Source organism: Bos indicus, chromosome 6 (genome assembly GCF_029378745.1).
Source record: "Bos indicus isolate NIAB-ARS_2022 breed Sahiwal x Tharparkar chromosome 6, NIAB-ARS_B.indTharparkar_mat_pri_1.0, whole genome shotgun sequence".
Classification (NCBI taxonomy): Eukaryota; Metazoa; Chordata; class Mammalia; order Artiodactyla; family Bovidae; genus Bos; species Bos indicus.
In genome coordinates, this window is record NC_091765.1 from 84,074,810 (window position 1) to 84,087,849 (window position 13,040).

The 13,040-nt window shown below is 35.8% G+C and overlaps 1 protein-coding gene across 1 annotated transcript in view; it reads right to left on the reverse strand.

Annotated features, from left to right (window-relative positions):
* The window catches only part of UBA6 (ubiquitin like modifier activating enzyme 6), an 87,441-nt gene that overhangs the window by 34,091 nt on the left and 40,310 nt on the right, over positions 1-13,040 (reverse strand). The window contains exons 9-14 of the mRNA XM_019962828.2: positions 12,612-12,735; positions 6,906-7,009; positions 5,598-5,660; positions 4,618-4,694; positions 4,084-4,150; positions 1,790-1,933 (exon numbers count right to left, since the gene is read on the reverse strand). Coding sequence (XP_019818387.2) covers positions 1,790-1,933; positions 4,084-4,150; positions 4,618-4,694; positions 5,598-5,660; positions 6,906-7,009; positions 12,612-12,735 — 579 coding nt within the window. The remainder of the gene's footprint in view (positions 1-1,789; positions 1,934-4,083; positions 4,151-4,617; positions 4,695-5,597; positions 5,661-6,905; positions 7,010-12,611; positions 12,736-13,040) is intronic.

Consider the following 13,040-nt stretch of genomic DNA (forward strand, 5'->3'; position numbering starts at 1 on the left):
ATCAGTCCTGGGTGTTCATTGGAGGGACTGATGCTGAAGCTCAAACTCCAGTGCTTTGGCCACCTCATGCGAAGAGTTGACTCACTGGAAAAGACCCTGATTCTGGAGGGATTGGGGGCAGGAGGAGAAGGGGACGACAGAGGATGAGATGGCTGGATGGCATCACCAACTTGACGGACATGAGTCTGAGTAAACTCCGGGAGTTGTTGATGGACAGGAAGGCCTGGCATGCTGTGATTCATGGGGTTGCAAAGAGTCGGACATGACTGAGCAACTGAACTGAACTGAACTGATGGCTTAATTTGAACGTGATTATGAACACGAATAAATGATTATTTATTTAAAGATAGACTCTATGTTAAAAACACAATTTACATTTCTTATGCTGCTAACAGATGACACCACCCTTATGGCAGAAAGTGAAGAGGAACTAAAAAGCCTCTTGATGAAAGTGAAAGTGGAGAGTGAAAAAGTTGGCTTAAAGCTCAACATTCAGAAAACGAAGATCATGGCATCCGGTCCCATCACTTCATGGGAAATAGATGGGGAAACAGTGTCAGACTTTATTTTTCTGGGCTCCAAAATCACTACAGATGGTGACTGCAGCCATGAAATTAAAAGACGCTTACTCCTTGGAAGGAAAGTTATGACCAAGCTAGATAGCATATTGAAAAGCAGAAACATTACTTTGCCAACAAAGGTTCGTCTAGTCAAGGCTATGGTTTTTCCTGTGGTCATGTATGGTTGTGAGAGTTGGACTGTGAAGAAGGCTGAGCACCGAAGAATTGATGCTTTTGAACTGTGGTGTTGGAGAAGACTCTTGAGAGTCCCTTGGACTGCAAGGAGATCCAACCAGTCCATTCTGAAGGAGATCAGCCCTGGGATTTCTTTGGAAGGACTGACGCTAAAGCTGAAACTCCAGTACTTTGGCCACCTCATGTGAAGAGTTAACTCACTGGAAAAGACTCTGATGCTGGGAGGGATTGGGGGCAGGAGGAGAAGGGGACGACAGAGGATGAAATGGCTGGATGGCATCACTGACTCGATGGACGTGAGTCTGAGTGAACTCTGGGAGTTGGTGATGGACAGGGAGGCCTGGCGTGCTGCGATTCATGCGGTCACAAAGAATCGGACACGACTGAGAGACTGAACTAAACTGACTGAATAGCATTTGTCAAATTTAAATTATAAATTTACAAATTTTAATTATTAAAACTATTTGAAACTTTTAAAAACAATATGTTCAAAGTTTTTCAAAAAATAAAGGGCCTGAAAAGTGTCCTTTGATACACTCTTGCCAATTATTCTTTCTGATAACAGAAACCAAGGGTTTTTCATCCTGTGATGCTTTTACGCTATACAGTTCTCAAACTTTTATCATTGCTATGCTTTCTACCTTTAGAAGTTTATACTTAGATGCTAGGGAATCTGAAGATTCATGATGCCAATGTAACTCCATGGGACAATTTAAGAGTCCTGAAAGTGCATGACTGCTAAGCGAACAGTAGTGGAAATCAAATAAAAGGAGGGAAAATTCACCCCCTTACTCTCACAAACGAGAGAAATACATCCTAGAATGCAACTCTGGGTTAAATACCAATATCTTCAACAAATGATCTTGTCAGTTTCTATTATAGAATTAAATTGTGGTCGCACATCACACCCAATTCATGCATGAAAATATATTTTTGCTTTTATATTGATCAATACTATGTTGTAACTTAGAATGTGTTTATATGGGTAACGAATTCAGCCTTAAGTATAAAAAATATTAAAATAGAGAACTAACCCACTGGCACAAAGGAGAAAACTTTCCTGTTACAGCTTTCAGTACTTCTTGGCTGGCAACGCCTCCTACTGCTGCAGCAAGTGGGGGTAAAAAGCCTTGGGCAGTCCAAGAAAGCCAACGCACGATGTCATAATTTACTTCAGGCTGAAACACAAGCCACAAGAGACAGTAATTTTAATAGTATTCTTATGGTATATGCAAAACTGCAATGACTTGATGTGAGAATATTTGTAGTTTAACTTTTAAAAGAGCTACTCAATTTCCAGAATAGTTTTTAAATCCTAAAAAAAGTCCCAATCTCATAACAAAAGATCCAACTGCATGTCAGTTAACTTAAACAGTATTTTTCTTGACCAGTACCCATGCATTTTTGTTTTTTGACTCTCCACGTTACACTAGGGAACAACTTAGAATTAACTAGATTATCAACCATTTATAGTTCTTGTTAGAGAACAGTTCTGTGATGTTAATTAGCCAGAATTTTTAAAGACACATTTTAATGAAAAACATGGTAAAACCTTGAACCAGATAAATAAAAATAAAATGGTCCAAGGATAAGAAGGGATAAGGAGCTATCATTTTACGTTAAGTGGTACATAAAAAGTAAAACAGTAACAAAATGAGGCAGTGTATTGTTAGAAAAGGCAGTTTACAGAAGCAACTAAGCTGGTGTATCACAACTGTTGAGCCTGTACTCTAGAGCCTGGGAGCTGCAACTACTGAGCCCACGTGTTGCAGCTGCTAAAGCCTGTGTACCCTCGATAGTCCGCATTCTGCAACAAGGGAAGCTACCAAGATGAGAAGCCTGCATACTGCAACTACAGAGTAGCCCCCATGTGGTGTAACTAGAGAAAAACCCACGCAGCAAAGAAGACCCAGCACAGTCAAAAAATAAATAAACAGAACTCTAAAAAAAAAAAAATCTTAAAAGAAAAGGCAGTTTAGAAAAAAAATCAAAAGAGTAATGGCACTTTTACGTACTAATCTAAGGGCCACTCATCACAAAGTTCTCATTATCATACTTAAAGATGATGTTTTTCAAAATATAATTTATTAGTATTTTTAAGGAAAAAATGGAGATCTGGATTTTAGAGCTATTATTTTAGCACAATTTCTTATTTGTCACAAAGATCTCTTCATGAGCTCTGGCTTCTCTTTTCTCTTCTTATTCTTTCAATATCAGTAACTGTAATCTTAATTTAAGATTCAAGTAGGGATCAATTAATCTCTTGAAATTCTACATGAAATAACAGTATTTGTGTATTTAGAGGGGAATACTGTTAATTCTAAACTCCTTCTGAGAAATGCTTCCCTGGTGGTTCAGATCTGCAGATGCAGGAGACCTGGGTTCAATCCCTGAGTCGGGAAGATCCCCTGGAGAAGGGAATGGCTACCCACTCCATTATTCTTGCCTGGAGAATCCACGGACAGAGAAATCAGACAGGCTACATTCCATGGGGTTGCAAAGAGTTGGACATGACAGAGTGACTAACACTTTCACTTTCTTTCTGAGAAATGCACCAGAGAGCACATGTGATTTCAAGTCTTATTTAAAAGCTACAGTAGTCAAGAAAGGATGGTACTAGTAGAAAGACAGAAACAACCAATGGAAGACAATACTGAATTCAGAAAGAGCCGTGCACATATGTGGTCAATGAATTTCTGACAAAGAAGCCAAAAAAACAATGAAGAAAAAACTGTCTTTTCAATAAACAGTCTAGAATTACTGGGTATTCTGATACAAAAAATTAACTTAGTTCTATGCCTGACAAGGTAGAAAAAGATGAATTCATAAATTTACAAAACTGTACACAATGAGTTCAAAATGTATAATGATGTACACTGTGCAAGGTCTATAAACACAAACTCACAACACAATCAATCTTCTAGAAGAAAATAAAGGAGAAAAGCTTTGTGATTTTGGCTTAACAAAGGCACAAACCGTAAAAAAGAAAAAACTGATGAATTAAACTTTATCAATATTAAAAACTTCTGTTCCTTGAAAGACATTGTAATAACATGAAAAGACAACCCACCGACTGGAAGAGAATACCTATAAAATGTGTATCTGATAAAAAACTGATTTCTATATATAAAGAACTCAATCAATAAGAAAACGATCTAATTAAAAGAGGCAAAAGTTTGAAAAACTCAAGTTGAATTTAATGTCAAGTAACTTGCCTACTGTCAAAGAGTCAATAAATAGCAAAACTGGAATTTGAAGGCTAAGAGAACATTAATATATAGAAAATTTCTATGTTATACAATTTTTGACACCCAAACTGAATATTCACCTTCTCTTCCAAGGTTTCACTTATAGATGTTGCTAGTTTCAACAGTTCTTCTGAATCTTGTTGGCACCTAGAATTCAAAATAAAGTACCTCAATGTCAATTTTCTCAATAGCTAATTGAAATTTAAGAAATATGTTAAAAAACTGGACTTTTGCCAACCATGTAACACGAAGTATTTACTGACTTTAAAGACAGCTGGTTTATAAATCCATTCCTTCAAAATCAGGCTCATTTAAGAACAGTTTATAAGTAAGAATTTAGTTTTAAATGTACAAAGCAAAAACTTTTTATAACAATATGTAGAAGGTAAAAATTATATAATGGATTTATAATTCAATAGTTCTCAGATTTTTTTAAGTTGTAGCTTTTGAAGACTTCAAAATAGGAAAAATTTTATTTAGTATAACTCCATTTTTATAAATTGATCTTTCCACTTCTAGGAGAAAAACAGGCTAGGTCAGAAGTGTTTACACAATTTGGTGTATCTAGTAGTATTACAATAAGAAAAAAGGTTGTTTCAAAGAAAGAACATTACCCAATATTTGGCTTGCGACTATAGTTCTCCTGAAACTGGTCCAAGGCAAGCATGGCTAAGTGAATCTCTAAAGGTGCCTATTGAGAACATTAAAAATTGGTCAGTATTTATTGAGTGTATAATATGTGTCAGGCACTGTGCTAACACTTTTAAGACATTATTTAACTTAATAGACGAATTAGCTTATTACTATTATCTTTATTTAACAGATGAGGAAGCTGAGGCTTGAGAAGTTAAAGGACTTGACTTCAATCTATAGTTAAGTAACAGATCCAAGTTTTAATCCCAGGCTGTATGACTAGTTTTCATTAGGTTATCCAATGAAACAAAGTAGTATCAGCTAAACAAAGGAAACAAAATGTTGGTATGAGAATTCCTTTTTCTTTCCTTATCAATTATTTATAAATTTGGAAACTGTTATTATAATTCTTTACTTATCACAAATACATTCACCAATATAAAACTGATCCAGTGATTTCAAAAAGCAAAATAAATGCTTCCAAGATTTTTAGGGAAGAAATATTATATAAAACTCTACATGATTCAGAAAATCTCTTAATAAGATTTTTGCATAATTAATGAAACCACCTTTTAACTATCAAACCTGGCATATCATAAAAGAAAACCTTTTCCTTATTATTCAAACATTTTCCATTATATAAAATCCTATTTTTAATCTAGGAGTCAGCCTGATACATGAATACAACCTTTATTTTTAAAGAAGCTAATGATCTGACAGAAAAGTGTATGTGTATATACACACACACACACACACACACACTATAAATATATATATAGTGGCTCTCTCTATATAGTTGCACTATATATATATATATACACACACAGTTGCACTATATATATATATAGTTGCACTATATATATTTATATATACATATAGTTGGTCTGTTTTAAATTTATAATTGCTTATCATTCCCATCCCCCACTGCACTGCGTCTCTCAAATCTACAGTGTTTGTTTACCTCAGGTTTGCTAAAATCCACAATAAGGTACTTTGGATGTTTTAGTTGCATCTCTAATGATTCCTAATAGAAAAAAAACAAAACAAACAATAGAAAAAAATCCACTATTACTTCAGAGCAAGCAAGTGACTACTTGATAAATGACACAGAACACTAAAAGCAACGGCTCCTTCTAAGAGGTCTGATATAAGTAAGGTTGGGCTAATACGTTTTAACTGAAATGTAAAGTAGCTATCATTCCCTGGTTACTCAGTTTCTTACTACCTCACTTTATATTTTTAATGTTAAATGCAACTGGACAACCTACTCCACATAATAAATTTGGAAAACTTAAACATGTGTGTGTGCACTCGGAAAAATCTATTATCTTAATCGAAGAGCTACATTATGTTTTCTGATACCAAGTTTCAAGACTTGTTATATCTGACAAGACTTGAATATTACCCAGTTAAAATTTTTTGTGTGGAGCAAAGAACACACGAAGGCCAAAAAACTCAACAAACAAGACAATAAACCACCCCCTCTGAAAAAAACCCCACCAAACCCAATCTTAAATTTATTGAGGCATAAGTTGAAGCATAATTAAAAACTAGGGACAATAGGAAGAGGAAGCAATGCTGGGGCAGATTTGACAAGATGCAGTATTTTAATCTGTTGTTTTGCTCTAACTCTGGGCTGAACAAAACCTTGCAGAGGACTTCAGTTAATAATTGTTCTGGAAAAGAAGTTAGTCAAGTCAACACCTTGAGAACTTTCAAGAAAAAAGAGATATATTAGACTACTTATAATGAGAAGTGGCCTAAGGATTTAAGAAGTTAGCCTCTCAGCAAGAGGCTCCTTAATTCCTTGATAAAAGTAGTCTCTACATTCTCTTTAAACAGATACATACATTTCCTTTCAATCTCAGTTTATAGGAATTATTTAACATATCTAACATACACCTTCGTGAAACCCCAAAAAATTAAAATCTAAAAACCTGGAATAACAAATATGATAAATAAAAGAAATATTTCTTCTGCTTTAAAAATGTAACTGAATAATAAAACAAAATATATACTGAATCAATGCTTGTTAAACTTTTCAAATACATATTAGTTACATCTTCTGTCTTAGGAAGTAATTATAAGAAGTATGATCAACTCCCTGAATTTTTTTTGTTAATGTCGGTTTATTTCCATTGATTTCATTTTCCTCAAAGTGGGTACAGATTAAAAAACAAAATCCCTTCAACGAGTAATTTTATTGTTTTTTTTTTCTCTCTTGCCATTCTTCCGTAAAGAAATATATTTAAGAAAAAAAAATACTTACAAAGCAGAATGTTTTAGAAGTCTTAACTTGAATAGCTATGCCTCCATGTAAATAAGGTTCCAGTTCTGTAGTATCACCAATGCTAAAAGAAAATGGTGATACCACTACAAGAAGGGAAAAAAGAAAACCATTATCTACTGATATGAGTATTTAATTTGAAAGTTTATGATCAAAAAGATGTTAATTTTTCCTAATTTAAAAAATTAAGAAGATTTCAGTATAAATCTTTTCTATTTCAGGGGGTGTGTGGGTAGGTGGAAGTTGGGTAGCTAGACAGATTATCTTTCCAATATGAATATAAGGACTTAAACGTGAAAACACCCAAGAAAACTTGGAAGGAAAAAAGGAAATGAGAGGTGCTTATTATTAGGTATTAAAATACTTTATGAAGCCTCAATAATTAATATTCTGGTATGTGTTATATACATAGTAGATAATAATACAACTGTGATACTGGCTCATGAATAGAAAGGCAGAAAGATTTATTATTCAGTAACAGACCCGCAAAAGACAAAATTAAGGTGGTACCACAAACCAGTAAAGAAAAGATGACTCAATAAATTTTGGGGGAAAAAAGTCACGTGGGGAAGTACTCCAAATGGACATAAGTTTTAAATGTCAAAAAGATTATTAGATAAGAGTAAGGGATAAAAATTTCTTTAAAACTTTGCAGTAAGGAAGGCATTTCTAATTATGACTCAAAAACATCTAAGAAAAAATAGAAAACTTTCACATCATATACACACAGTAAAAGCCATCACAAAGTCAAATTCCACATTACAAAAAAGTGTTTGTGACTCATATTAAAAAAAAAAACAACCCTTAGCAAATATGCCCCATATATTAGGAGTTTGGGGGAAAATGATCAATAATACTCATTAAGAAAATGGGTAAAGGATAGGTGACTCACATTAAAGGAAAATGAAACAGCTCTAAAGCTTAAGAAAAGATACTTAACCTCATTCATAATACATAAAATGCAAATCAAAATTATACTATACCATATTCAAGAGACCATGAAATACTATGAGCCATAAAGGGGAGAGGAGGAGACTATTCTACACTAATGATATGAAAAGACCATCGAGATCTTTAGTTTAATGGACACGCAAAGGGTTTCTATTCATAAGATGCTACCTTGTATGTAAAAATGCCTAAGGAAAGCCTGGAAGGGCATCTAATAAACTAAGAAGAATGAACAGATAAGAATGAGAGGGAGCCAAAGGTGGGCAGTAAAGTTTTTCATTGTAAACATCTGCCTTCTTTTTCTTTTGAATGATTTGCTTATTCCAAAAATTTAATTAAATAAAAAAGCCTTATATATTAACTAGACAGAAAAGACCAGCAGAGTAAACATTGAACTTAGTTGCCGTTAATTCTGGAGTAGAGGGGAGAGGTCTGAAACAGTACTCGTTTTTAACTCTATTTAAACATATATATATACACACACATATACACATATATATACACACACACATATATAAAGAATGAGTTCAATTCAGTCGCTCAGGTGTGTCCGATTCTTTGTGACCCCATGAACCGTAGCACGCCAGGCCTCCCTGTCCATAACCAACTACCGGAGTCCACCCAAACCCATGTCCATTGAGTCGGTGATGCCATCCAACCATTTCATCCTCTGTCGTCCGCTTCTCCTCCTGCTCTCAATCTTTCCCAGCCATCAGGGTCTTTTCAAATGAGTCAGCTCTTCGCATCAGGTGGCCAAAGTACTGGAGTTTCAGCTTTAGCATCAGTCCTTCCAATGAACACCCAGGACTGATCTCCTTTAGGATGGACTGGTTGCATCTCCTTGCAGTCCAAGGGACTCTCAAGAGCCTTCTCCAACACTACAGTTTAAAAGCATCTATTCTTCGGCGCTCAGCTTTCTTCACAGTCCAACTCTCACATCCATACATGACCACTGGAAAAACCATAGCCTTGACTAGACAGACCTTTGTTGGCAAAGTAATGTCTCTGCTTTTCAATATGCCATCTAGGTTGGTCATAACTTTCCTTCCAAGGAGTAAGTGTCTTTTAATTTCATGGCTGCAATCACCATCTGCAGTGATTTTGGAGCCCCCCAAAATAAAGTCTGACACTGTTTCCCCATCTATTTGCTATGAAGTGATGGGACCGGATGCCAGGATCTTAGTTTTCTGAATGTTGAGCTTTAAGTCAACTTTTTCACTCTCTTCTTTCACTTTCATCAAGAGGCTCTTTAGTTCTTTTTCACTTTCTGCCATAAGGGTGGTGTCATCTGCATATCTGAGGTTATTGGTATTTCTCCCAGCGATCTTGATTCCAGCTTGTGCTTCCTTCAGCCCAGCGGTTCTCATGATGTACTCTGCATAGAAGTTAAATAAGCAGGGTGACAATATACAACCTTGACATACTCCTTTTCTTATTTGGAACCAGTCTGTTGTTGCATGTCGGTTTCTCAAGAGGCAGGTCAGGTGGTCTGGTATTCCCATCTCAAGAAGAATTTTCCACAGTTTATTGTGACCCACACAGTCAAAGGCTTTGGCATAGTCAATAAAGCAGAAATAGGATGTTTTTCTGGAACTCTCTTGCTTTTTCAATGATCCACTGGATGTTAGCAATTTATATCAAGAATAAACATATACTATTTTAGTCATTTAAAAATGCTTTTCAAGTAACAGGAAAATTACTTTAAAGCAGTAAAGTATCAATTAATAAATATCAGGGGACAAAAAGACTTATCAATTGCTCCTCTACTTAAATATTCTTTCTCTGCTCAAAGAATTTTTCATGCAAAATGTGGGTTTTCTTTATTTTCATTTCTTGTTATCCAGTGATTTCTCCTTTCATAAATATAGCCCCAAGATTTGGATCCAGCACCACAGTCCACCACTGAATGGACCCCAAAACAAAAAAGGATACTCTTAAATAACTGAGTCAATTTATGCAAAAATAGACACAAAATTTTTAACATCAATAATCTGAACCTATATTTTACATATTTAGATACAGTCTGAGAAACAAAATACAATAGATTTATTACCAAAGCTTCTTAAAAATAGATTCAAAATTGTTTTGCTATGAAGAGCTCATAACAGGGACTGACTTTTTTCTCCCCTAAGGATCCATTTTTGTAGTCATTAAAAGAAAAAAAGGTAATCAGTTTACCACCAGTCTATACACTAATCACATAATTACATGTTCAGATGCCCTAAAGATAAAACTGAGTCACTCTCAGCTGAACAGGTGTAAACATGCTGTCAGTGAGTTACACAATGTAAAGCAATGTCTTTACCTCTTTTACACATGGCTGGAGGAAAATCATAAACTATGAAACTAATGATGCCATACATTTATTCTCTTCAATTTCAAATGGCCTTAAATGAAACCTGGTAACTTTTGGATTTTTAAAACTGTTTATTCTCTTCAGATCTCTGCCCTTGACACCTTATCTCTCCTTTGGGTCATGATTTCACCTTAGTCTACTAACAAAACAGACTCCTTCAGTTTCCTGCCAATAAGTCCACAAATCTGCCTGCAGTTAACATTCATTCATCCCTTTTTTCCAAGTCACTGAACAAAAAAGTATCTTCACTTGAATACTTCACTGTCACTTCCCCTAAACAGCCTAGACTGTACTCATCTTCTCTCCAAAATTTGCTCCCTTTTTTGCACTCCCTAATGTGTGAATAAATAAGGTGTCAGAATCTTCACTTATCTACCATGAGATAACAGTATGTCTCTTGCTATCTCAACTCCCACTGTAGAGCTGCTATATCTGTAAGTTCCTTGAATTCTGTCTTGTTTCTTATTGCTTGCTTCTGTACAGAATACTCTTATCACCATCTTCCTAAGCGAACACAACCAGTTATAATCAAGATACCCCAACTCTACTGCTGCTACACCAAAACTGGCAGGGATCCTTGCTAAGGTTAGAGTTCTCAGAATGCCTTTTCTCTGTAACACCACTGCCTAATGTTAGTATCTCCTTACATTGTGTGGATAACAATAAACTGTGGAAAATTCTTAAAAAATGGGAATACCAGACCACCTTACCTGCCTCCTGAGAAATCTGTATGCAAGTCAAGAACCAATAGTTAGAACCAGACATGGAACAATGGACTGGTTACAAATTGGGAAAGGAGTACATCAAGGCTGTATGTCGTCACCCTGCTTATTTAAGTTATATGCAGACTACATTGTGTGAAATGCTGGATTGGAGGAAGCACAAGCTGGAATCAAGATTGTTGGGAGAAATATCAATAACCTCAGATACGCAGATGATACCACCCTTATGGCAGAGAGGAAAGAGGAATTAAAGAGCCTCTTGATGAAGGTGAAAGAGGAGGGAGAAAAAGCTGGCTTAACACTAAATATTCCCTAAATGTCCACCGGCAGACGAATGGATAACGAAGTTGTGGTACATATACACAATGAAATATTACATAGCTATAAGAAGGAATGCATCTGAGTCAGTTCTAATGAGGTGGATGAAACTGGAGCCTATTATACAGAGTGAAGTAAGTCAGGAAGAGAAACACGAATACTGTATGTTAACACACATACATGGAATTTATAAAGACAGTAATAACGACCCTATATTCAAGGCAGCAAACGAGACACAGATATAAAGAACAGACTTTTGGACTCTGTGGGAGAAGGCGAGGGTGGGAAGATTTGAGAGAATAGCACTGAAACATGTATATTACCATACGTAAAATAGACGTCCAATGCAAGTTTGATGCATGAAGCAGGGAATTCAAAGCTGGTGCTCTGGGACAACCCAGAGGGATGGGGTGGGGGGTTTGGGATGAGGGTAAACATGTGCACCTGTAGATATCTACCTGTGGCTGATGGCAAAATCATCACAATATTGTAAACTAATTATCCTCCAATTAAATAATTAAGAAAAAAAACTCAACATCCAAAAAACTAACATCATGGCATCCAGTCCCATTACTTCATGGCAAATAGATGGGAAAACAATGGGAACAGTGACAGACTTTGTTTTCTTGGGCTCCAAAATCACTGCAGATGGTGACTGAAGCCATGATATTAAAAGACGCTTGTTCCTTGGAAGAAAAGTTATGACAGACCTAGAGAGCATGTTAAAAAGCAGAAAGATTACTTTGCTGACAATGGTCCATATAGTCAAAGCTAGGTTTTTTCCAGTAGTCATGTATGCATGTGAGAGTTGGACTATAAAGAAAGCTGAACGCCAAAGAATTGAGGCTTCTGAACTGTCGTGTCGGACAAGACTCTTGAGAGTCCCTTGGACTGCAAGGAGATCAAACCAGTCAATCCAAAAGGAAATCAACCTTGAATATTCATTGGAAGAACTGATGCTGAAGCTGAAGCTCCAATACATGGCTACCTGATGTGAAGCATTGACTCATTAGAAAAGACCCTGACACTGGGAAAGACTGAAGGCAGGAGAAGTGTCGACAGAGGACGAGATGGTTGGATGGCATCACCAACTCAATGGACATAAATTTGAGCAAGCTCAAGGAGATGATGAAGGACAGGGAAACCTAGTGTGCTGCAGTTCATGGGGTTGCAAAGAGTTGCACACGACTGAGCAACTAAACAACAAGTTGGATTGAATGTCTTAAGGTGAAGAACTGGATCACCCCTTTTGAGTTGATGGTGTGTTCTCAAAAAGTAGAGTTCTGAACTATAAATGCACTGAATAATGAATAAGTATAAACAAATTAATAAACATAAACTTACCAGTTATTTGTTGTGTGGATCCATTTAAGCCTGTCATTCCATTAATTTCTCGAAATGTTAGGAACTGTCCTGTTTCAAGTTTGTGAGGATGATTTTCAAGGCAAGTGACAATGCCAGGATTAGCCTAGAAATAAAGAGCAAAAACAAGTTCACATAGTCCTTTTTTATACAAATTCCAAATCTCACATAAAAAGGACCATGTTGTCATAAAATTCTCAAAACAACCAAAATTGCAAGCCATTCCTCTCCTTCCATCATAAACACAAATATTTAAAGAACTGTCACAAAACAGTGACAGCCGTATCATTTTTTATGAATGTTTATAACTTCTTGGTTCAGCAGAAATATATATCACAAGCAGTTCAAATATTTCACAAATTCAAGGATTCCTGTGATTTATAAAAAATACTCAAAGTGACTGAATTCAAG